Consider the following 27,977-nt stretch of genomic DNA (forward strand, 5'->3'; position numbering starts at 1 on the left):
TTATTTTAAACATATTTATATTCTATCGTTATATAAATGAGGTGAAGTGTAACTGGAAACATTTTTCTTGAAAATGATCCAAACAAATAACACTTTTCTCGCTCGTAAACCAGTTAGGGCCCTCTACCTGTAGCATCTATCCATTTTTTTTTAATACTGGAATTTTTCGGGAAACTGAAAAAAATTGCAATCATGAACATATTTGATTATACCTAGTGCAGTTATTTGAATCGTTGCTAAGAACCTGAATAAAATATACTTATAGGTATAAACTATAATGTTATAAATAAATTGTACTTAATTAAATCAGTTTATTTTTTGGCTTACCTATTCGATTTTTAAACCAAATTAATAAGTATTAAATTAAACATTAGGTGCATATAAAATTTTACTTGAAAAATAATTACTTTCATACACACTATATCCAAACATTTTTATCGATAACGCTCAAAGATCAATTATATGCACGAGCACCACTCTACTTCGCGGCGTCAATGAAGGGAGCGGTTGGCGGTCGTACCAAGAAATAATAATGCCCCTGTGAATATCGTTAGCGGTTTAATGCATTGCGCCGTTGCTATGGACACTACAAATAGTTTTCCATGCCAAAGCGTCAATGTAGGATGCATAGATAAATTGCCACGCGTTTGTATGACAACATGGTCTGACTCAGAAAAATCACATGTCACTGGATTTATTTGTTAAAATGTGTGGTTTTATTGACTAATACGTGAAAAAAAATGTGGTATGTAACTCCATGATCCTTATAGTTTTTGGATGCACTCCTATTTCGACACAAAATAACGCTATAATTCGGCATTTCAATAAAATTGACGCGCACATTGTTCAATGACAGCTAATTTGCTACTGTCTTACGGCGGGCCGGTATGGCCACGATGTGGCCATGTCGCGGCGACACGCGCCACGCCTCCGTCAGCCATCTAGTACTTTCTATGATCTGAGTCTGGAGGCCTACCGTGAAAACCGAAATTCGCAAATTGCGGGGATCTTTCTCATTTACTCTCACTAAGTTGTAATTAGAGTGACAGAGAAAAATGCGTTGACGAACTTCGATTTTCGCGGTTATAGCCCAGAACCGGCAGGTACAAGCACACGTATACCTAAGGAACCGAAGTTATGCTGCGTTACGTCTCCAGTGTGGTTTGGCCTTTATATTGATATAAGTCTATTTATAATTTCACTAAAATATAATTAAGTTAGATCACTAAATAGACCGAGAGCCAACGGCTAAATTCTCACGTTGTATTCGTTGCATCGTAACTAATAAATAACCTAAATATAAACTGGAATACGCTTGAGCTGTTTGTTAAACGACAATAAAAGCAACATAAAGTTTCGTTTTTTTTAATGGGAAGATCGTCATAGGGTTAAGAAGTTTCGTATTTGTGTATACATGTGTCCATTGCTCACACAAAGAAAGGAATAGCTAAGTTTCTTCTGCTGTACCGATGTTCTATAAGTGTATGTGTACAAAAGCAAGAGTTATAATATATATAGTCCGTGTCATCCACGATGACGCGCTGATTTGTCAAATCTAACCTTTTATAACATGAAAATAAGAGTCAAAACACGCATTTTCTTGAATGACACGATCTATAAAAGTCATCAAAGAGCATGTAGACGGTGTTACCTGATGTACGGTCTTCTTCATTTCTTCACATTGACCTTAACAAGAAATAAATCACACGTTCGCACATATATTCTAACATCTTACACTCCCTAACTACCTATACAGCAATGGTAATTATTAACTAACAATAAACTTAAATATTTACAGCGCATAATGTAATATACTGACGCCGTTTTAAGTACACCCAGGGGCATCCAATTGGCAGTCGTTAGAAAAAGTTGAAAGTAAAATAATGTATGCAAAAGATTAGCGTTTGTCGATGTACGATTGTCATGTTGGACACCCTTGCAGACCCACTAGTAATCGACACATTTGGATTAACACATTGGCCGACGGAGAGTTCGTTTAAAGATTCATGTACACTAAAGTAATAGTTGTACATGTCGGCGGCCGATCGCAATATCCGCTAGATCATGAAATTTCTAGGCGTATAGTGAAACGAGTTATTGAGTCAGTGAGTCATTGTCTCATTCCCTGAGTCGACGAAGCGCCGCGTAGCGGAGCTCCTGTTTCTGGACAGTTTGCCTTTCAGACATCTGGAGCAACTTAACGAACCTATCCTAGCTATCTATTGGTTTAATGTAAGTTCCTTCAAAACTTTACGATCGGGCGGATTTTCCTATCAGCCGCCGCTATACATACCACATTATTTAATTTCGTACATAGCGTTGCATTGTACGTCACAGCTTTTAAAGTAAACTATCGACGTAATAGTTTACTGACCATATAGTTTGTTTCGTCCACGATGACGCGCACATTTGTCTAATCTAACTTGCTCAGGCACGCGTCTTCGTGAATGATACGATCTAAATTCACGAATATTTTCTGCCTTATTTTCCTTAAGTACACCCTTTCAGGAAAATCTTTAACTGTGTTGTTCCCACACTTGCTGTAAATGTTATATTGTGCGGCAAGGACAATGTTGTCAGTCACACGATGTTATAAACAGCTAGTGTGTCACCACCATTAAAGGCATGAGACCTTACATAATTCAGCATCCTAAATGACTTATCACCATATGTAATTAAGCATCCAAAAAAGTAACCTAATAAGTATAGTCTGACTGAACTAACCAGGAACTTTTAGGATGCTAGGTTTCTAGTTAGGACTGAATTATGTAAGGTACGTGTATCAAGCGTTGTACCTTCGTTTTGGAGGGCATTTAATTGTACTAACGGCACTATCCTAAAATCACAGACAGTCCTTGTTTCAATAACTGTAAGGTGCATAATTACATAGCAGTGATCTTAACTTCAGGCTTGACTTTGTCGGGCGGCAGGAACCAAGCCGCTACTACGCTACCTGGAAATTATAGTATGAGAGTCAGCAACGAATGTATAACGTCATTAAACACCTACTCTGGGCCGGATTGTGAAATGTTAATTTTGTATGTAAAATCACTAATAGAATTATGCAATACCCTTTGTCAGCTGTTTGAGGCGTCCGAGCCAGCAATGCAAAGAAGATTTTGGTCAAACTACTCGTGACATTTTTTTCTATATGAAATAATTATTTCCTGCTCCTTCGTGAGTGAATTTTACTACTTAAAAAAAAAAGAATTGATTTCCTTGAATTGTTGATTAACTATTAAAGATAATTTTATTGAAGCATGTCAATCATCCTCCTCGTGTTGTCCCGGCATTTATGGCACGGCTGATGGAAGCCTGGGGTCCGCTTGGCAACTAATTCCTAGAATTGGCGTAGGCATTCGTTTTTACGAAAGCGATTGCCATCTGACCTTCCAACCCAGAGGGTGAATTTGGCCTTATTGGGATAAGTCCCGTTTCCTCACGATGTTTTTCTTCACCGAAAAGCGACTTGTAAATATCAAATGACATTTCGTACATAAGTTCAAAAAACTCATTCGTACGAGCCGTGGTTTGAACCCGCGACCTCCGGATTGCAAGTGGCACGCTCATACCGCTAGGCCACCAGCGGTTTTTTTTATTATGGCACGTCAATATAAACTTTAAATTAAAAGCAAATTAAATTGACATAAATAAATTAGAAAACCTTTCAAGTAGATAAAACTTTTTGAAATGCGATTGCCAGAATATTTTAAGCAGTATTATTTTAGGTGCTATCCAGTGCTGGCCGAACGTTAATTGCAATTGACGATTAATAATCAGTTTACGGTTCAATTTGTAATGGTTAATGGTCTATTGCATGAACGTTTCGACCAACACTTGTGCTATCTACTTAATCGGCGTAAAATCCAATTTAATATTGATCTTCACAGCAGCACAGATTATAGAAGATAATAGATGAAGTTACTAGAAAAAGGCCCCAAGACTGCTATTAATAAAATTTTTGGCAACCGTATTTTTCTAAAAAAGCGCTATGATTTTTCAAAAACTCTGCTGACTGAGCCTTAAGGTCTATTTTTGAACTTACTCCAAACCAGTAGTGACCAGAAATAGAAGGTGACTTGGCAGTGGTGGAAAATAAGGTTTCCCACCAAGTTGATACCAATGAAAGTGCTGCTCCGGCCCACCATTATGCTCAGGCAGGCCACCATTCCTCTGAAAATATTTATATTAACTTAAGTGTCAAAGACCAAACATAATTTAGTAAGCCAAAGATTGATTTGAATTGAACACATTTTTGATGTGAATTGAAAGTATAGCCATCAGCAGAAATAGATAAGCGGGTGGAGTATTCAAAAGATCTGGGACATGTTCTTCTTTTGTTTGCAATATAAGTAAATAGCTGGTAAATTGTGTTTTGCTCAATTTGAACACCTAGGTATATCGCTTAGCTCCTTAAGCTGCTGACTATGTTTAATTGTAGCTTTAACCGCCATCGCCACTCTGAACATGATTTCGGTATGTGTCGTTTCCTCACACCCCAGCTAGAGAAGGATTACAAAAACGAACATATTATTATATCTTTCCCACCAGACGTATCATCATCATCATCGTCTGAGGCATCAAAGCCGCAGGTGGGTCTTAGCCTAGTCAAGCAAATCTTTCCACTCCGATCTATTCGTGGCTTTCCTTCTTTCCATCAGACTTAGTTGCTACAATATTTTACACAAAATTCCGTTGTGTTTACCTACTAAAAATGTAGGTGAAGCGATAATTTTATTATACTGTTCAATATCTCTTACCTTTCCCCATAGTTATACTCGTAAGTATGCTTACCTGTAGGCTACCTATAGGATAGTGCTTACCTATAGGAAGTCGGATACAAATCCACAAAAAACGACGCCAAAATCCCCATCCCTAGGCAAGTACACGTAAACAACACGAAGAAGAACACGCTCGAGACCGGCTCCGGCATCAGGTTACAGCAAACACCACTCAAAGATGACAGGGATAAGATCGTCAATAACACGGTCTTGCGGTGGTTGGGGAGGTAGGAGATGATAAAGTTTAGGAATGAGAAGGCGGCTTGGGACGCGATGAGGGTGAGGATCACGTTGTCTTCTATGTAGCCGAGGCAGGCGTTTGGGGACTGGAAAGAAAAAATAGTAAGTGAACAATGAATATGATTAGACAGATCTAAACTTTTCCTCTAGACCTTAGCATTTAATCGACCGGAGTCGCCTTTAAGAGCTGACCCCTCTGACATGGTTATTTATACGTAAGGTACAAATGGCCATACATTTGATATTGTACAGAAAATTATAGACTAACATTAGGACACTGGTAGGGCGTCTCCGGTTCGTTAAATGCTCTAAACTCTGGACAGATAAAGTCCAATACTAAACTGCCTACAGCTGACTAATAACAATGATCCTAGCCAAAGCTACAGAACACGATTCATATGCATAGTCAAGTGCCTCCTTCCCATATATCAAATTAAATATTCCATTTTATGTAAAAGTATCAAATTTAACACATAATCAAAGTTAATACAAATATGTGTCCATAAAGTGAACAACTACGTAAATAATTTTAAAGATGTAGAGATTGTTAGTTTGTTTTTGGACCCGGGTATGTCCTTAAACTACGTCCAAAAGAGAGGTATGGGCAATGTGAATGTCATCTCGCCTTGTGTGGTAGGGCACAGCACAGCAGATGTCATTCCAGATCTAGAGCAGAGCCCAACTGGGGAAGTACCTCCACCTTACAGAAAACCGCAGCCAAATAGCACTTGACCCTACTCATAGTGTTGTGTTCCTGCCGGTGAGTAAGGTTGCCAGAGCTCAACGAGGGGGGGTGGGGTTAGGGTTGGCAACGCGCATGTAACTTCTCTGGAGTTGCAGGTGTACATAGGCTACGGAGACTGCTTACCATCAGGCAGGCCGTATGCTTTTTTGCCACCGACGTAGTATAAAAATTTGAGAAAAGTTGTGAATCTAATCTACCCGGAATCGAACCCAGTAGTCTCAGATCCTCTCGCAATATCAGAACCTCTTGCACTCATGACACACTAAGTTGTGCTTGTAATTTTAAACCATTTTAATAAGGAGAACTTTTATTTGATCCATTCATGATGATTTTTTTTATCTTATTGCCTACCTACGCAGTTCCTTCACTATTAAATGTGTTTATTATTAAAAGTTAATATAAACTCACAATCTCAACAGTACCCGCCGTAGAATTACTGTAATTATCCGTAATATTCCGTGTAATGTTGCGATGTGAGATGAGTGTGCAGATATTATTGCCCTCTGCCGTCCCAGTTTCCATGGACATCATCACCAGGTTGAAGATCTGCGGTAGCCATATTAGGAAGCTGTTGTTACTGCAAAAAATAATTAATTTAAATACAATAAGTAAATCAGAAGGGAATGAATTCTTTTGGATGTGAGAAAATAAGAAAATCAATTATAAAATTCAAGACAAAAGTTTGATAATATCACAATTTTTTGATTATTTTCTGTTAATAGAGTGTAGATGATCCTAGTAAAATGCAAATATGGCATAACATTTAAAAAAATAATATATTTTTAAAACCTTTTGTTATTTAAGGAATCGTTAAAAAACGATTTTGCAAAAAAAAGTATATGGCACAAACATATTCTCAGCCGACGTTATATCGTTCGAATAATAATGTCCTTAACATAATCTGTGTGCTAAATTATAATTTTGAATGAGAAAGAAGTAAGTTCAATTGTTATTTTGTTGTTTTTTAGGAAAGTAACGAATATCTCTTATTTGCTATTTCGTTACTATTAGAAGTATTATTTTTAGAAAATATTTTAATTTGTTTTTATTTCAAGTAGAAACACTACTATTATTTTAGTTTATAACTATTTCGTTTCCAAATCTCGTCTATGTCCATGCCAAGATCGTACAGATTTGCCTCTTATAGATCAATTCCATAGTTTATCTTGGGTGAAACCGAGAGTTTGGCTCCCTGCCTATGGCGGCCGTCCAAATTATACAATACACGTGTCTGAGGTATTTTAGAAATTATGAGTCTGTAAGTCAGCAGACTTCATGCAAAAATTATCCGGGACAGGAAAATCAATGTCTCAAATTGAAAACAATATTTGTTAAGCTACGATTTAACTACAAAAGGCGGAAGGTAGTGTGTGAGAAGTAAGAAAATTGAAAATAACTTTATAATTTTTTTTAGGTATATTTAGCATTTGGAACCCTGTATAATTGTTTCATCGCTAGAACTAGAATATACTGTTATGTTAAATCGATATTTGAGGGTTATTTCAGTAGACAATGCATTCATCAATAGTAAGTATTTGTCAAATACAGACTGTGCAAATAGAGGCATAAAGTCAAACAGCGACGTTTGGTCGGATTCAAGGTTATATAAAACTAGAGGGTTGGCTGCCCATTGTTTGCAAGCGGGGTATAGTCTAATTGTGACAACAGACAGAAGGCCCCTGTTTCGCCATGGTGACAATGCTGAGAATTGTCACCTGAAAGTGCCAATTCGCCGTACATTGCTGGTCCAGCAAGTAAATATTGAGTCACATCACTTATCGATCCAGAAATGGACAGAAAATTGTCGGTGTTAGATATCTCTAGTCACAGTATTGAAGCAGGCCAGGGATGTTTGACAGATGAAGGTGAAGGATTATGCTGTTCCTCCCCAAAGGTCATTATCAAGTTTTACGAGTCATACGCGTCCAGCGGCACGGCACGCTATACTACAAGCGGTAATGCGCCTGCAGGACTTGCATCTCTTACCACGACTTGCGTAACTCTATATGTCAAGGCGCGTGACAATGTACGCTTTGCAAGCGTCACAAAGGTTCCAGGCACTGGAGTGCGCGCAGTCTGCCTCGAAACCATCCAGAACGTCTGTCACCGGAGCGCGCCTCAAATACTTTGACATTATGCTGCCGAAGGAACCTGACACTGGAGCGCTCATGCTAATATCTTAATATCAATCAAAACCTTGTGGTTAACGGGTTATCTCGTAGTCGGGTAAAAATTTAAAACGGCGTCGCGTGTCAATTGCCAAATCTATCAGGGTAAAAAAAATGAGACAACTGGCGTCTTAACGCTCCAAACTTCGGGGCTTCGCCTGAACCTTAACTCATAAAAATGCCTAAGTTGTTGGCCCTCGGTGACCACTGCTAGTCCCAGCCACAATAGTACGGGTTACGTTATATACATGTGTAAAACCTGGTTCTCACGTGATGTACACCACGGCGACAATGTAGAAGAGCTGCAGCGTGCGCCACAGCAGCGGGGGGCGGAAGAGGGGGGCGCTCTGCTCGAACATGGAGCGGAGGAGGGACATTTGCTTGCGCGACGGCTCCTCGCCTAGCTCGAGGGCTTTTACCTGGAACGAGGATTTATAAAGACCGTTATAACAATAAGTAGGTAAGTATAACGTCAATGTTGAAGTCCGGCATGACCTTTTTTTTTGCTTGAGTAAACCGTCATATGACAAGAACTGATATTTGAATACATAATTTGCTCAGACTTAGTCAAAAAGGAAGAACTTCACTCCTTCTGCTTTATCGACTTTCTGTAAGTGGAGTGTGTGTACAAACACAAGAGTTAGAAGTGACGAAAGAGCTTGTAGATGGTCTTCCACACATTGACTTTAGGTACTGTTTTTTTTTACATTTATAAAAGTTATAGATAGACGGAATTTAACACACAACAACAAACCGGTAGTGACCATCTTAGCAAAGTTTGCACTGAGTTTGATGTAACAAAGTGTGGAGGTACCACTATAAGCCTGCTTAGCTTAATCCCAATGAAATTCATTGCCATTTATTTGTTCAGAGTCTACAGGATCTCGTCAGGACATCGTAAAATGTTACCTCGTTATAACTATGATACTTATAAATAAAATACAAATCCAGTAGTGTTAGTCACAAGACAAGAAAATAATTTACACCGCGGTATAAAAATTAAATTGAAACAAATCATGTATCTTAAGAAGCATTATGATTCAAATTTTAAAGGATGACTCTAGCTAGAACAGTTCGGGTCCGGGCCGAGGCTCCCGACACTTCGTTTTCAATGATGAGTCTTTGTTGATCACGTGACGCTTTCTATAGAAAACTAAAGTCTCAAACGCCTCAGCTCAGGGTCGGACCATTCTAGGGTCTAAGTCTAAGGCATCCTCAAGTATTTCTTAGGGATGCTAGAGTGGTTAGAGTAACGCTACGCGAGAAAGGCACAAAAAATGTCGACTTGAGCGTCTAGGAAAACTAAGTAACTCACCTTAAAGCTATCCTTAGCACACCTATGGTTAAAAGCATAGATACTCCTCATGACATCCAACGCATCTTCCTTCCTGCCAATATTGGCCAGGAACTTGGGGCTCTCATGGAAGAAGTAGATGGCCAAGCCGCCGATGCCAGAGGGTATGGCCAGGACGATGATGAGAAGTCGCCAGGGGGTGAAGACTACGTGGAACCAGGTAAGCTCGGCTGCAAATTTGAGCTTCAGGGTTGGGTAGGTGAGGACTGTAAAGATTAAATTTTTTTGTATCAGTTAGACGTTAAAATATTGAGAAAACGCCATAAAAGAATTTATGGCAATATCATCAGCGTCACCAAGGTTTTCTATGACATTAACGACCTCTGTCAATAGATAAGCGTAACAAGATATGCGCAAATTCAGCTCAATTAAAACCCTCCTTCTTCTTCTTTAATTTAAGAGCAGGGCTCTTGTCGGTGCAGCTTGATGAAGATGTCCACCTTGGTCGATCCGATGCCAGTGTCCTGTCGGACATTTATTACTTATATCTTGATGTACTCTTGTACTATACCTTATACACACACAATTAAAACCCTAAAAGTGGGTAAAAACGGTCAACTCGGAGTTAGTTGGCTAAGTTGGCAAGTGGCCGTTAGGAATAAGATGAAAGCTCGTAAAAATACCTTACTTACACGGAACAATAACTACGAGTAATTTCTTAAAGACAGGCCTGAATAAACTTGAACAGGAGTAATACTTGAGAACATCTGTGGGTATTTGTTAGGCCTTGGGTCTCCGGCCATAGAGCGTCTCTTTCTATTTATAGATAAGTTGCTGTCATCCCCTGCAATAATATCTCTATCACTTTTCACAGCTTTCCACCAAAGACCAAGGCCAGGTAATTTTTATTAACGACCTCTGTCATTAGATAAGCGTAACAATATATGCGCAAATTCAGCTCAATTAAAACCCTCCTTCTTCTTCTTTAATTTAAGAGCAGGGCTCTTGTCGGTGCAGCTTGATGAAGATGTCCACCTTGGTCGATTCGATGCCAGCTCTTTAGGGTCCTGTCGGACATTTATTACTTATATCTTGATGTACTCTTGTACGCTTATGCACACACAATTAAAACCCTAAAAGTGGGTAAAAAAGGTCAACTCGGAGTTAGTTGGCTATCTCTATAACGCGCAAGTGGCCCTTAGGAATAAGGTGAAAGCTCGTAAAAATACCTTACTTACACGGAACAATAACTACGAGTATTTTTTTATAGCAGTCCTGAATATACTTGAACAGGAGTAATACTTGAGAACTACTGTAGGAATTTGTTAGGCCTTGGTCTCCGGCCATAGAGCGTCTCTTTCTATTTATAGAGAAGTTGCTGTCATCCCCTGCAATAATATCTCTATCACTTTCCACAGCTTTCCACCAAAGACCGAGGCCAGGTAATTTTTATACAATAGATCGAATCATGATCCAATCTTCTGCCTGCCTTGTATCGTGATGCACTCTTGTACTATACCTTATGCACACACTTATTTTTACATACAGTTAATATAAGTCAGAATATAGGTACTTATACTCCTGAGCAAGGTGTCTCATTCGCTCCACGAAAAGAAGTAATATGACTGAGTTATCAGTTTTCAGAAGTATAAATGAACTCACCAGCTGCAGCGGCAGGCGACAGCAGCAGCAGACATGTCATCAACAGCATGTATTTGCTGCGCACGCGTTGGATGCACGACTCACCCACCAATGTGTACGTGGCCGAATTCGCGGCGCATGAGCTGGAACAAATATGAGTATACTTAATATATACAGCTCAGTTTCTTTACAAAAACATTTTGATCAAGATAACTAAACTCTGGCACATCCACATTGTCAGTAATAAAAGGCGAGAAATTAATATTTTCTATTGGAAGTCAAGCCTTCGAGTATACTTTTTATAAATGTGCCGCCTTTTTCTACTGACATGGGTGTGCCATGGTATAGATTTTTTTTAAATTACGACTTCATTTGATCCCATGGGACGAAGCCAAGATGATAATTGTTTATCGAAAAATGCCAATCGCAGAGTAAAAATGTTGCGGGAAAAACGCAAATGAATCAATTATATATTAGCAAGTACTCATGAGATTCGAAATTGTATTAGATAAAGTTTTAAAACTTATTCCAAAAAACCAAATCAATGAACTAAAATACTCGTACTTCGATCTATTTCCCAACAAGAAGCCATATAAACACAACCGGGTAGCAACTAACAACATGCACTTGACACTGAGCAAGGCCCATTGATCAGCGCAAAGTGATTAAAGGCCATATTAATATCCTAGCTAAATAATCAGCCTCGTGCGGAATCGTATCATAATTTAGCTATTTATACCTCGAACAATCGATCTTAAATTATAATTTGATGGCCGGTATTAGGCGTTCAGAAAATTTATTTGTCGTTTCTAAAATAGGATGTAGGCATTATATCTTGATGATGTATGTGAATAATAAATTAGAAAGATTGTTTCAATAATATATTTTATGCATTTAAAAATATGATACATGTAAACTCTCAGTAATGGTGACGTTCGGATATTGTAAACTGCTTACTGTCCCGATATCGATGCCTCCGATGTATTAATTTCCATGATAAAATGAGTGACAAATTGAAAGTCATAATCGCTGCAGCATCGAAATTGACAGAAGGCGATAACAACCCCCCGCGGCGAAGGCTGTAATGGAAGTATAAAGGCATTCAGCCTCGTGAGATTGGTGAATAGGTCTTGCAAACTTACAAGCAGACAGAGAGGAACTTGACTATCCCGAGGAACAGCCAGTTGGGAGACACGCTGGTGAGACATGACAGCACGAAGGCCGCCAGCAGAGACAGCACCAGTGAGAACCGTCGGCCTTGCGTGTCGGACACATAGCCCCACACATAGGAGACTAGAAGTATACCTGGAACCAATGTTGGTATTTTATTTACCTTCTTTCGTTGATGTCCGGATTGCCGAAGTGTGGTGGATTTAAACCAATTTAAGATTTCTTAGGACGAGGTTCTCAATCCGTACAGATCCTCGGTTTTTTTATATGTTCCTGATTTCTCGAAGATGATTGGCGATTTGGAAAATTTCAGTTATGTAAGACTTCAGGAAATAGAGTCGATTTCGAAAACCCAGGCGGTGCGCTATTGTAAACGTCAAACTTCTATGAAATTGCCGGTTACTAACACTTGCACCATCTGGGCTTTAAAAATCGCTGCTAACTTAGCTTGGCTGACTCTACTCTTTATTTTCTATGATCAAAATGGGTACGGGTCGGACAGTGAAAAATTATGATATCTATAAAATTTAATGTTAAGTTGCTTTGCAGTTGCTTTGTTATACGTATACCGACTGAATTATTATTATTTTATTTTACAAGCTTTTATTTACTTTCACCTGACCGTTGTCTGCTTGTAATCAAATCTTGCAAGTTAAATTTGACGGTTTCCGATTGAGCTGAAAATTTGCATACATGTAAAAGTCGGGTAATAATGCAATATTATGGTACCATCGAGCTGATCTGATGATGGAGACAAGAGGTGGACATAGGAACTCTGTGATAAAACAACGCACCCTAATTGTGTTTGGGGTTTTTAGAATTTGCTCGATGAGTATTAGTTGCCTATGGAAAGAAAAGTACAGTCAGCGATAAAAGCTTGTACCAATGAAATTATTGCCAAAAACTTATTTTTACTTTGCATTAAGTACAAAAGGTAGCGATGTTCAAAATGTCTTCCTCAGTAACACTGATGTTTGAGTCACATGCTTATTGGTACCACCTCAGAGCATTACAGGCTACCACTAATCTGAATCTAAAACAGTCTACACCACACACATACACGTCCTTAGTCTAAGACTTACCCACAAAAGGTAGTGATGTCAATATCCCCTTCTCAGCGACCGTAAGGTCCAGGTCACAGGCCGTAGCGACCACTAAACTGAACCCGAACAGGTCCACGCCGATGGCCATTAGGATCCAGGCGCATGTGATCACCAGTAGAATGTTGTATACTCCGTTGCCTGTAAAAATGTATACTATGTATTCTAATTATTTCTAGATTTCTGCGCCCGCGCCGAATCATCGGGCGCTGAGGGCTGCGGCCCGCAGACTGCGCCGGTCCGTCAACGCAAGCTCCTGACGACACTCCTCGGTACGGAAACATGTCGAGCGTTACGCGAGTGACCCGTTTTAACATATTTAATATGTCTGTCTCACGGACGTTTTGTTATTAAAATATTTCTAGATTAAAAGTTTAAATCACTTTTTGAATTGGTTTTACCTAAGGGTTGAATTCATTCATTTTGTACAAGTAGCACGTTTTCTAATACTTTGTTGTCTCTTTGTTTGTATGTGTAATGTTTATGTGTAAAAAAATCTCCATTACCTACCAAAAAATATAGTAAACACCAAAAAAGTAAGGTCTAAATTACACAAGTAGCTGTTTTAATCACGAATGCACTTCAAATTGTATTAAAAGACCAAATATAAGTAATGATCACCAAATATAAGTAATGATCACCAAATATAAGTAATGATCACCAAATTTTGAAGAGCAAATAAATGCAATAATGTCTTCTAAATAAATCAATATGATTACCATCAAATGGATAAATATGACCAAATAAAGTAAAATGATCCTCACAGAGCCGAACTGCTATCAGAAAAGTGGGTTAGGTTAGGATAGAACTGCGATCCTCACAGAACCGAACTGCTATCAGAAAAGTGGGTTAGGTTAGGTTAGAACTGCAATCCTCACAGAACCGAAATGCTACGAGAAAAAGGTGACGAAGTGGATTAATTAATTTAATAGGATATCAAGGTGGTAAATGTTTGCATGAAATTTTTAATTAAATTTTGTGTTTTAATTTTGGTTATCATTTACTGTTTTAGGGTTATTAATTATTAGTTTGGTGTCATATGCTTTAAGCCAATACATCTTGTTATAAGCATAACAAGATGTATTGGTTAACATTTCACATTAAAATGGAGTTTTAATTTTAGTGATCAATTACTATTTGTGGTGGTAATTTTTTTATGTTAAATTTAACTATATCTTGTAATCTGTACCCCTAGTGTAAATTTAGTCGATAGCGAAACGTGACGTACGCGTTTGCGTTAAGTCTCATTCTGTATGGGTTTTTGAACAGCGCACCAAGCGGGACGTTTTGGAAAGTCAAAAATCTCATACAAAATGACACTTAACGCAAACGCGTACGTCACGTTTCGCTGTCGAAAATATTTACACTAGGGGTACTGTTTATATAATAATACCAGCCGTAATGTTTTACGCTAAATTTTATGTTTTCTATGGTCAATTGTATTTGCATAGAATAAGAAAAATCTTGCGAGGTAAAATAAGTAAGTACCTATATTGAGAACGAGGAAAATGGCTCGGGGAAGCTTTTCTTAAAACAATAAGATGTGTGAGTGAACTGAGTCCTAATTTATAATTAACATAATGACTCATATATTTTGCAACTTCACAATACCCATTATAAATGTTCATGAAATTATGTTGAACCTTTGTCCTAAACATTAGCAATTTAAGTATGCGTTTAAACTCTGGAATCACAGATATATAAATAAAAATCTAGCTACAGAACAATGCAATGAAAAAATAATAAAACGATTTTTTTTTATGAATCTGAAAACATGAGTGCATTTGTGTTATATGCGCATGTATCAACATGATGAAATACTCGTAAAAGTGCTTTTTTTAGCAAAACAACATCTTCGCTAGTCGTGTCATGACGAATTTGCTGCACATAAGTTAGTATATTTTAGCATATGTGCTACATTTGCTGACTCACAAATATATACAATGAAAAAGGTCTTAGTTCTTAATAGTTCTAATTAATTATTAATAAGCTATCGATAATTATACTTTAAGCAATAAGTGTTAATGAGCAAAAAACAAAGCAAAAAATCACGCGGCGTGACTATCAATATCAATTATATTAATATAATATTTATATATGTATATATATTATATTTAATTTCATCATTGATGCGAAGGCTTCTGGGTAGCACTAAAAGTATCTTGAGCTCACTTGCTGAACGGGTAGATTGCCCGATAAAGTTGGGATAAGATGCATGCCCCAGTGCGGGAGATATTAGGTTTAGGTTTATAGTACATTACGATACAAGTGCGAAAAATAGTAAATTTGCAACGAGTGGCGATAAATTAAAAAACGACCGAAGGGAGTGTTTTAAATCGACAAGAGTAAAGTAAGTATATAGGTACATACACACGTAACACCAAGGCCCCCCGTTGTCTATTCTCAGTACAAAATTTGATACTCAAGCCGTAGCCATTTAGGTGGTGGGCAAGCTGTGTATGCGTGCGTGTGGGTTTTTAACCAACTAATAAAATATATTTTCTGTAATAATTGAGTTATTATATATCATAAAGTATTCATTATCCATTACCATTTCTGTGATGTTAATTTCTAGTGCAGATATCGAAGCTTCAATTAATTGCCCACCACCAAAATGGCTACGGCTTGAGTATTAAATTTGTACGAGAACAGACAACGGGGGGTCTATCGCCAAAACCGAAAATCGTATATTGTGGGGATCTTTCTCTTTTACTCTTACTAAGACGACAGAATTTCTTAGAATGACAGAGAAAAATGCCCGCAATGGCGAACTTCGATTTTCGCGGTTATAGCCCAGTGTCAAACCGTGAGTTGTGACGTCACCAGAATCTTCAATGTCGTTTCGACTTGAGTCACGTGACGTGTGTTAAAAGATATTTTAAATTCAATATTTACAAAAATATGCTCATTAGGGGTCCCGTAAACGTAGTATAACATGTTCTTAGGGAATTTACTGGGATACTATTTTGCCCTAAGACTTGTAGATGGAAACAACCCTATTATGCAAAAAGATCACTTTTTATGATTCCGCTAGGTTTATATGTAACAATTATTTGTTTTATTTATGTACATGACTAGCAATATCGCCTAATATAATAAATTCGACATTGTTTTATTGTTCCGAGCCACCCATCACGCAGAACCTTTGTGCCTTTGTGTCCATTCGCTTACAATTAACGTTTACTACGCGAGCGTAAGTATAAGTAACCAGTGTAACATGGCCTTTATGGTTTCTTATCAAACGTTAAAGAAATGTGAACCTTCTTTGTATGAGTTAAAGTCGATATTTAAGTGCCACAGATGCACGAGATGATTTTTTAATCACATCAAACGTCAAAGAAATTTCAACCTTTTGTACCGTAGATATTGCGTGCGGATTGGTGCTCTTATTTAAATATGGACTGTAACTACTTTAAATAAGATTCAAAATTGCTTTGACTCTTAATACGCGCTTAATTCGCCGCCGATTCTTGCCTCTTTGGCACAGACAATTAAATATATAATATAACTACTGTACAAAAGGTTCAAATTCTTTTGACATCAATGCGCCTGACTCCTGAGAGCCTAACGCGAACACCGAAGTATGGGCATCTATCTCTTTAAGCCCAATTAAGGCGTATCTAGAGTGACAGAGAAAGATGCCCGCAATATGGGAACTTCGGCGTTCGCGGTAGGCCCTCTGCTACTCGGTTATAAAGATCCGTGAAGAAAATGGCGGCCCGATTCGAACAATACTAATAATAATATGTCACAGAGGTACGTTACCGAACTGTCAGAGTCAAAAGTGACATTTCCTCAACTAAAAAACGTCATTTTTGACACTAACAGGTCGGTATCGTACCGCTGTGACTTATTTATTATAAGCATTGTTGAGCGCCATCTTGATAGCCATTAGCCACTCACATGCTTCATATTTTTCAGTGACTTCTATCATTATGATAAAATAAGGGTGACAGCTGGTAACTACAGTTACCAAAAGCAGGATAATTAGCCTCGTGATTAATTCCTTTGTTTTTTTGCTCATTAACACTTTGCCTAAAGTATATGCAGTAAACTAATGTGGAGTCAAAAGCCGATAGTCCACATGCTACTTGTAAAGTTTAGCTATTGCTTTAGAAGAGCGAATAAAATCACCGTCCTCTGTCTTGTACTAACAATACAATTTTAGTCGTATTTAAAGCTTCTAATACCTTGATACTGGCGAAATAGTCCCACTGGACTTAAGCCATAATTTTAGGGACGGTAAACATGAAGACATTGAAAGGAGAGTGAATGCTGGAAATCGTGTGAATGGGGCACTCGACGCTTTTATGAGCAGCCAGAAGCTGTCGCAAAAAGCACGGTTGGCTGTGCATAGAGGGGTGTTGGTGCCTACACTTATGTATGGTAGCGAAAGTTGGGTATGGCAGAAGAAACATCAGAGTCAAGTGAATGCAGTGGAAATGAGAGCATTGAGAAGTGTGTGTGGTGTAAAATTACAAGATAGAATTAGGAACAGTGTGATAAGGGAAAAGTGTGGACTGAACGAAGATGTAGTGACAAAAATTGAGAAAAGTATGGTGAGATTGTTTGGACACGTGGAAAGAATGAGTGAAAAAAGGTTATCAAAGAGAGTGTATAAGGGAGAATTAGAAGAGCTGGAAAGGGTAGACCTCGGCGGACTTTCTCTGATCAAATCGGGGAAATCCTGAAGAAAGGCCAGGTCAAGAGCACCCTAAACCGACGAGCGTGTATGAGGAATGTCATGAAAGTGAAGGAAGCGAAAGAGGTATGTCAGGATCGTAGCAAGTGGAAATCCGTGGTCTCTGCCTACCCCTTCGGAAAATAGGGATTATATGTATGTATGTATGTTAATCAATGATGAATGTTCGAATCAGGCCGTGTGCTTATTATAGTTCATGTCATTCACGATGACGCGCAGATTTGTCAAATCTTACCTTTAATAACATGACAATAAACGTCAAGACACACGTCTTCGTCAATGACACGATCAATACTTGTTACAATAGTTCTTCGACTATGCTAGAGATCAGTACCCCTAGTGTAAATAAATTCGATTTCGAAACGTGACATATGCGTTTGCGTTTAGTCTCATTTTGTATTGGATTTAGAAAGAGCGCGCCAAGCGGGACGTTTTGGAAACTCTAAATCCTATACAAAATGAGACTTAACGCAAACGTGTTCGTCACGTTATGATGTCGATCAAATTTACACTAGGGGTACAGAAGATATTCTAGTTTAAAAGAAGTTTAATGAACAACAGCTGAATAATCATTTATATACTTGAATACTGCGAAATTATATGCTTTGTTTGTATTGCAAATTACGAACGATTGTATCACTTTTCTTAATAGTTTGTATTCGGTTAGGTTAGTCATGAATTGTTTCAATAGTCAAAAGCTATGAAGTCCTATATCAAGAAAATCTATTGCGGGTAAGACCGTCTATAAGCTCTTTCATCGTTTCTAACTTCGCTTAGGGCGGTAGAGCAGGAGTGAAATGGTATACGAGAATTCTTGCCATATCAAAACCCAACCAAAAATAAAAATAAAAAGCGGCCAAGTGCGAGTCGGACTCGCCCATGAAGGGTTCCGTACCATTTATGACGTATTAAAAAAAAACTACTTACTAGATCTGGTTCAACATTTTACCACTTTGGACACACATTTTACCACTTTGGAAGTGTCTCTCGCGGAAACTATTCATTTTAGAAAAAAATGATATTAGAAACCTCAATATCATTTTTGAAGACCTATCCATAGATACCCCACACGTATGGGTTTGATGAAAAAAGATTTTTTGAGTTTCAGTTCTAAGTATGGGGAACCCCCAAAATTTATTGTTTTTTTTTTTTCTATTTTTGTGCGAAAATCTTAATGCGGTTCATAGAATACATCCACTTACTAAGTTTGAACAGTACAGCTCTTATAGTTTCGGAAAAAAGTGGCTGTGACAGAATCGGACAGACAGACGGACATGACGAATCTATAAGGGTTCCGTTTTTTGCCATTTGGCTACGGAACCCTAAAAATGACGACCTTCTCCACATTGACCTCATACTGAAAACTTGTACTACTTAGGTACAGTCAGCATCAAAAGTAGCGGATGAAACAACGCGCCAAAAGTATCTGACATTCCGGATAACTTTTGGAAATATAGATAAATTTCTAAAATTCGCGCTCAAAAGTATATCTTTTACAGTCTTAGTTGTTCTATATTAAAGACATCACTTTTTATTAGGCTGTTACAAAATGGTAGATACTTATGAAACGTTATTTGATCCGAGCGAGTAGCGCTACTTTTGATGCTGACAGTACCTATAGTCAATTCCCAAACCACGAAAAATATATTATATAAATAAATTAGGGATAGTAAGGATGTAAAAAACTACCTGCAAGTATAACAGAAGCAACTTAAGATTTTACAGAAACGTAGCCAGTATTCCTGTACCCCTAGTGTAAATTTATTCGATAACGTAACGTGACGTACGCGTTTGCGTTAAGTCTCATTTTGCATGAAATTTTGAGTTTCCAAAACGCTTGGCGCGCTATTTCTAAATCCCATAAAAATGAGTCTTAACGCAAACGCGTACGTCACGTCACGCTATCGAAAAATGTACACTAGGGGTCCTGATACTTTCTTATTTCTACGAAGCAATGTGTAAACGGTGGCAGTAGGGATTCTTAGGAAAATGGCAATTTCTGTTACGTACTGTATTGTTCAATCAAACAGTCTTTTCCGAGAATCGAACGAGGCCCATACGGCACTATAACGATAAGTTCTGATTTAGAATGGATTTAGATAAGTTCTCATATAGATATCGTTTGTATGTCGTATGAAGCAGCTCGATTCGGGCGACCAATGTCACTTTGACGTAAGAAATATTGTACATAAATCTTACTGGGATGACAGCGAAAATAAACGTCAATTTTGACATGTCGTTTAGTTATCGATCTTTTAAAGATCTTTCCAAGATCTTAAACGTGTCTTAATCATTCTTTGAATCGGGCCGATAGTCAAGAGAATCCACTAAATGCGTACACATTAATAACAGGTACATTTGATACTGTAAAGTTATTTTTTAATTTTATATTTTGAAATATCGGCCAGGAGCATATCGGGCCTTGCTCAGTGTAGGGTTCCGTTTCGTTCTGTCAGAAAAGGCTAAATTAGTAAGTATCATGTACACTACAAGCATAAGGTACAACTTATTACGTCGTAGCGCATTGTAATACATCTTTTTACTAAGAAGAAAATACTTTTGTGCAATAACTCAAAAACGCCTGGACCTGAAGTTGAAGGACGATTTTTTTTTTCATATTTTTAGAGCCATGGTTTAAAAGTTAGATGACACACATTTTCAGTCAAAATGAAAAAAAGATCCTTGATATATATGCCAGATCCGGCAGAAATAAAAATACGTTAAATTTGTATTTAAAAATTGGGTGACCCAGTGGACGAACCCTTATTTTCATACAAAAATGTGAGACAGCTTTGTCCCCTGGGTCACTGCTCTTAAACAAGTTATAAAATATCAAATCATGATTTAAAAAAAATTCATAACGTAGCTTGTTTATCTGTTATTATAAAATAAGAAAAAAAAAATACATAAAATCCGAATATTTTTTTTATTACTTTTAGTCAAACTAGTGCCTACGCCAAATCTTGGGATTAGTTGTCAAGCGGACCCCAGGTTCCCATGAGCCGTGGCAAAATGCCGGGACAACGCGAGGAAGAAGAAGATTACTTTTAGTCAAAGTAGGTAAAATTTTGCTGACAAAAAAGTTGATTTAGCCAAAAATTATATTTCGTACAGCAACAGTACATGGCTTCATTTATGAATTTTATGATATATAATTGATTACCGGCCCAATCCGAACGTTGTTTAAAGTCACAGCGGTACGATACAGATCTGCCAGTATCAAGTGTCGTTTTTTGGTTGGATAATGTCACTTTTGACACTGACAGATCGGTATCGCATCGCTGTGAATTCTTATAAGCATTGTTTGAATCGGGCCGTATATCTATAAAATCGCCCGTAAAAAAAAAAACAGGGAAAATAAATAGGATAGGCATATTTGTTAGGAACAAAATATAATTGAAGGCCAAACTAGCAATCCAAACAGGGTTCGGTCTTAATAGTGATCAAATATGGGTTGAGTGGAGGTCATCACACCAGTTATGATTATTTTAGTACTTATGAGACTAACGGCCCGATTCGAAGAATAAGATACGATAACGATAAGATCTGGTTTAGATAAGTTCTCATTTAGATATCGTTTGTATGTCGTATGACAGAAGCAGCTCGATTCGGGCAACCAATGTCCAATATTGTAGATAGATCTTATTGGGATTACAGCGGAATCGAAACAAACGTCAATTTTGACAGGTCGTTTCGCATCCTGTACCCGTAGTGTAAATAAATTCGATTTCCAAACGTGACGTACGCGTTTGCGTTTAGTCTCATTTTGTATTGAATTTCGAAAGAGCGCGCCAAGCGGGACGTTTTGGAAACTCAAAATCCTATACAAAATGACACTTAACGCAAACGCGTTCGTCACGTTATGATGTCGATCACAGTTACACTAGGGATACAGGATATAATTGTTAAAAAAAAATGACATGTCGTTTAGTTATCGATCTTTTAAAGATCTTTCCATACATACTTTTAGCCGGTTTTATTATTTATGAATGCACAAAAATTGTATATTACAAAATTTACAAACCTTATTGGTACGGCAGAAAAGTAAGAAATGTCTCAGACTATCAATGTAAATACAATTCAAGAAAAGAAAGCAAAAATAAATTGTTCCAGGCGGGGAAATAGGGTATATTTTACAAATACACTACTTTTCTGCACTAGACCTGAAACGTATCACTTTCTGCGCACTTTAAAGATCAACTATGACCTACTTTAAGTGCATGAGATATAAAAATAATATAAAATTGAAGATAGGTAAGTACATAACAGTTTTGAATGATTCACGGTTAGTTTCACTAGACTTAAATTGACCGGGATATAAACCGTGATTACCTTTTATATATTACATCTAAATCAACAAAATGACGAAGGATTTCGTAGCATTCCAATAAACCATGTTTTAAAATGAGTCGATGACTTAACTAAGACTACTTGTATAAATTGCGTGACATAACAAACTGTTACTGTCTTTCCCCTTATCTAATTTACTACTAAAACTGACTAAAATTTGACAAAGTATTAATAATAATAATAATAATTATGACAAAGGTAACAAATTAAATGCGAAGAATTCTACTTAACGATAATTTTTTTTTTACACACAAAACAATAATATATAAATAAACTACTATCTTATTCCTCCTTTATCTTATTCTTAGACCTCCGTGTGCTGCACCGGGTGCAAAGGTGCCCATCACACTTGCCGCGTTACCGCGCTGGATAGCGATGGCCAACCTCTGCACCAGGTACGAACCCGCGCGGGCATCAGAGGTCTTCTCCCTAATCCTACGTCCCACTTCCCTTATATTGTTTTTATATTGTTTTTGAACTCCCGATATTCCGACGTAGTTACATGCATCTTGTTCACAGGTGACTGGTAAGGTAAGTACATATTGCAAATTTCTTCAATCCAATACATTAAACATAACAGCTTGAACAAATCACACCAATTGACATGTTTTATTGCGTGTATGTGTGTCCGATACACCTTATCGGATAATTTCTGTAGCCGACAAAATTCTTTAACATGCCTTGTTTATATTATAGTATGGTGAATTAAGTTTTTTTTAGATAGATTAAAAAAATCGGCCAAGAACATGTCGCGTCATGCTCATTGTAGGGTTCCGAGGTAAACGTTATTTTAGAATAGGCGAAATGGAGGCTATTCGTAAGTAGCATATTATGTATTACAAGCATAAGGCAGTGTCTTACCTGAGCGAATAACTCGCGAACGCGAAGCGGCGCGGCGCGGCGCGGGGGAATTCAATCCTTTGATACCTATGGAAGTGTCCTACGTGGGCGATCTCCGAATGCCGTTGGGCCGCCGCGCCGCGCCACTCGCATTCGCGAGTCATCGCCCACGTACGCCGCGCTGTAAGGGTGTACCTTCGCAGCGATTTGTACGTCTTTTTACTAAGAAGAGAAAGCTTTTTGCAATAACTCAAAAACGGGTGGACCGCTCATGTTAGCTATAGTTTTCTTTAAACTAAGTATTTATTAAGCTTTTATTATACTTTTTTTTTAGATCCATATATGGTTCGAAAGATAGAGGGGGACATATTTTTTTCTCGGAGTGATTATTTTCGAAAATACTTAATCAAAGAATGATTGCTGGAGACACGTATTCGTTTTGGAAGACCTATCCAAAGATACCCCACACCATTGGGTTATACCGAAAAAAATAGTTATTTCTACAACAAGAGAGCAAAGTTTGATATGTCTTCGAGTGCTTCTTTTGAGTCCCGTGCAAGCGAAAGATTCTATAATATATTCACGAGCGTAGGGAGTGAATCTTATTTAGAATCTTGAGCGCAGTAAGGGACTCAAAAGCGCACGAGATGTAAATAACTATGATTTCGTGAAGTACACGAAATTTTTCACGACAGCAGTGTGAACATATTTGAAAGGTAAAAATACAATCTGAAAAAATGTAATCCGTCTTCATCACTATTTCACTCATGTTTTCTTAACCGCAATAAAACAAAACGAAAGAAATTTCAATAAAATAGTACGGAAATAATAAAGTAACAAACATTAATTGACAATTCAATCGACAACTTTTTTTTGTAAAAAAAAACTTTGTAAGATCCGGTCCGAATTGCGGATACAAGTATTTGTCAACTATAGTAGAGATCGTTAATAGTAGAATTATTTACTTTGCATAACAATTGCGTATTTTTTTTAAGTTCATTATTTTGATTGTATAATAAAATACGTAAAATATGGTGTTTTTATTAAATTTTAAACTTTCATTTCATTAATTAATTTTTACGATTGATTATATATTAGGCCCCACACGTTGAAATGACATTCGAATATAAAGGTCACTTGAATGTTATTTTGTCTGTCAGTGAGTAAAATGCTATTTTGCTCACTGTTTTTAATCAGCAAATTACCCTTGTTCCAGCTGCTGAAGTGAAAAAACACTTACCGTTCTGTCGCCGTGTGTGATTTATGTATCGATATCCATGCAATGCCACATTTCCGCTTTCTAGCATTAATAATATACAAATATAATATAAATAATATAAGGGTTCCTATTTGACTACGGAACCTTAAAATTGGATTTTAAGCAAGTCTTTTGCTTACTGCACAAGAACAACTTTATTTCTCAAACTTGCAATGAAATATTGTCGTTATGTGTTGTATCACTATATGTTATAAAACACGCTAGCTTTTTATATTAACCAGAGATGACCACGAGTTTTAGTTTTGTTTCGACATGTTTTAATTTCATATTTAAGTTATTTGTATATCTGTAAATATGTTTGGATTATGTAAATATATTTTATTTTTTCTGATTTTGTATATACGTGCATTTTCAGCAAATAAAATTTGAAGTTGAAGTAAAGGTTGATGTCATTCTGATATCAGCGTACATTCGAATTGGCCTAGAAGACGAACGCTCATAATCAGAGGCCGGAATTCTCGTGGCATTTCTGAACTGTCATAGGAACTTCTCATTTATCGAGTTCCGATATTCATATATCGATAAATTAAAGGACTCCTGTAATCGGGACATGGACAGTTTTGACATTGGGACCGACGGTTGGGAGAAATGCGTCGAAATGAGACCGGAATGGCGTTACGACATTAAAGTCGGAATATCAAAGCACGACGATGACTGGCTGGAGCACCTTAAGCAGAAAAGTCTTCGTCGTGCTCTACCACCTCCTGCGGACTCGCGATTTGTATGCGATCGATTTGGGAAGAAATGTCGCGCTGCTATAGGACTTTATAGCCAACGGCGATGCCCAGCCCCATAAACCCACAAGCGCCGCAAAAAGCATCTACAACCGATGATGTGGCCAATGATGATGATATCGATACAATTTAAGAACACAATATATTAAACAGTTAGTAGTTAATGGATATTTGTCTGTAAAAGAAGTAATTTAACAAAATAATATGGAAAAATATGATTATCGTTTCTTTTACAAAGAAACTAATGCTACACTTGTTAGCATGAAAACGGACTTTGAACATGCAATTGAAAAATAAATACAGTGAACTGAAGTAATTAAATGTGAAATTATTAACTATTCAGTTTTCAATGTTTTTATTGCGTATCTCTCAATCACATATTCTACTACTCAAAAGTTTTCTAAGATTGCCTGTTATTTACCTCTAATTTAAATATGTTGTATTCTACTGTGTATCGATATATGTATATCGGTAGTCGATGAATGAGAAGTCCCTAGGAGAATTCAAAAATGCCCGAGAATTCCGGCCTCTGAGGGCCTACCGCGAACCACGTTCGACGTGTCGCCTCTCTGTTGCACTTGTAAATTCGTACGTAAGTGTGAAAGGGGGGCAGCACGTCGAACGTGGTTCGCGGTAGGCCCTCTGCTCATGATATTCTCCGGCGGGACGGTTCTGGAACGTTCGACGGCATCAAAACACATCGCAATTTGCGTTGGGCCGTAAGGCTAATAAGATCAATATGTACAATCAAGACGTTTTTGCCTCCTGGTTTAGTCGGTAGTGACTCTGCTTACGGAGCAGGACGTCCCGGGTTTGAATCCCGGTAAGGGCATTTATTTGTGTGTTGATCACAATTAGTCTTAAGTTATAGATGATATCTATGTATCTAAATATGTATTTATCTATATGGGTAATTAAGTAAGTAAATATTCTCTATTGCACCAACAATTATACATTTTACATACATGTAAAACTACAAATGAATTATAAAGGAAAATAGAACCAGAGGGCCTACCCCGAACCACGTTCGACGTGTTGCCTCCCTGTCACACTTACGTACAAATATATAAGTGCGACAGAGAGGCAACACGTCGAACATGATCGCGGTAGGCCCTCAGGTAACAACAGGCGGTCTTATCGCTAAAAAGCGATCTCTTCCAGACATTTAGAACTCATGGTGTATATATCTATACACCATGTTTTTTTTATTTCCGTTAATTTCAAGGGTGCATACCTGAGCTTAAATTAAGTAACTTTCTCAAAGACACCGGTATTCTAATTAACTCCATTTAAGTCCATTTCAGAGATAATTAATAATTTATTTTTATCTTATAAGGCCCTTACCGGCGTATACACTTGCCTTAGGGCCTATTTACAAATTGATTAGTGTTTAGTAAAGGTTTGTGCATTTGCTACTAAACGAAGTACTATCTCGGTCGATTGATGTTTGAAATGACATAGATATGTCACAGTTTTCAATTATTTGGTTGAATTAAATGTAATGCCCGTATTACAATAGCGCTATATGCAACATTTTTTAAACTGCTATTTAGTTTCCTTAGACGTACTTACCCGTAGTAATTAACGGAGTTAACGGAATTCAATGAAAACACGGTGTATATATAGGTCGATGCATGTTAAATTGTCTCCAATAATTTATTAAAATCTATATTAGTAGTTTTCCTTGAATACATTTAACGTTTTAATCTCTCTAACTCCAGACTAATCCTTCTAATGGGGCATTTTATTTGAAGTTGTTCAGTCGCCATCAGATATATCGAAGCGGCCAATGTGCTCACAAATATCTCAACACGCCTCTATTGTCGAGGCCCTAGAGTGCGTGTTCAGATATTTTTGAGAACCTCGGCCGTCCCGATATATCTGATGGTGACTGTACAGTTGTACACTACACATTTTTGATTTATAAATTATGTTATTTCTGCTCAGAATCACGAGCTCTTTTGATCCTAATATTTTATGTCCCACACTATTTTTCATAGACTATATGAGTGTATTGCAATGGAATGGAAAGAACGAAAAGATATGGAAATTATGGAACATTTTTTCGTATCGGGATCTATAGATGCTGGATATATTTTTACAAGCTCCATACAAAACTTTGTTCACGGAACACTTCTAGGATTATTCGGTCTTACAAATCGGTAAAATGCGTTTTTCGTAGATATCACACAACACACACAAATTAACAGCTATTATTTCTTATTTCAGGGGAAATTTAAGTGTGTTAAGGGGGATAAGCTAAATAGGCGCGCTGGTGGCCAAGCGGTAAGAGCGTGTGACTTTCAATCCGGAGGTCCCGGGTTCAAACCCCGGCTCGTACCAATGAGTTTTTCGGAACTTATGTACGAAATATCATTTGATATTTACCAGTCGCTTTTCGGTGAAGGAAAACATCGTGTGGAAACCGGACTAATCCCAATAAGGCCTAGTTTACCCTCTGGATTGGAAGGTTAGATGGCAGTCGCTTTCGTAAAAACTAGTGCCTACGCCAATTATGGGGATTAGTTGCCAAGCGGACCCCAGGCTCCCATGAACCGTGGCAAAATGCCGGGACAACGCGAGGAAGAAGGGGGAGAAGCTAAGTTTATTTCAATGATTAATTTGCGTGTTATAAAATTCACCATGATAACCCTTCCCGTTCCGACTTACCCGTCTTGTCCAGGGCATCCTCAAACGGAGTTACCTCCGTTTTGCGATTCTCGCTCATCCCGCGTCCAATTCACTGTACGGTTCAAAGTCCGCGCGACGCGGGAGCTCGGAGCGTGGTCAAAGCAAGACTGAAACTGTACTGAAAGAAAGCGCGGAACGTTTTCAAAGTCATGGAGGTGCGGCGTACAGTGGGAGGAACAAACGATCGAAACGATCATATGTTACGGTTTCTGTCAACGCCGTATATTGTCAGTCGATTAATT

At 37.7% G+C, this 27,977-nt stretch overlaps 1 protein-coding gene across 1 annotated transcript; it reads right to left on the reverse strand.

Moving 5' to 3' along the window:
- LOC133515791 (putative transporter svop-1) lies at positions 1-27,868 on the reverse strand. The gene is made up of 10 exons (XM_061848378.1): positions 27,715-27,868; positions 13,122-13,280; positions 12,012-12,174; positions 10,891-11,012; positions 9,250-9,494; positions 8,205-8,353; positions 6,175-6,343; positions 4,824-5,107; positions 4,046-4,173; positions 1-2,953 (listed from the first exon to the last, which is right to left on the reverse strand). The coding sequence occupies exons 1-10, from the start codon at positions 27,770-27,772 to the stop codon at positions 2,883-2,885; spliced, it is 1,548 nt and encodes a 515-aa protein (XP_061704362.1). The 5' UTR covers positions 27,773-27,868; the 3' UTR covers positions 1-2,882.
- Between the last annotated feature and the right edge of the window lie 109 nt (positions 27,869-27,977).

This window comes from Cydia pomonella, chromosome 3 (genome assembly GCF_033807575.1).
Source record: "Cydia pomonella isolate Wapato2018A chromosome 3, ilCydPomo1, whole genome shotgun sequence".
Lineage (NCBI taxonomy): Eukaryota > Metazoa > Arthropoda > Insecta > Lepidoptera > Tortricidae > Cydia > Cydia pomonella.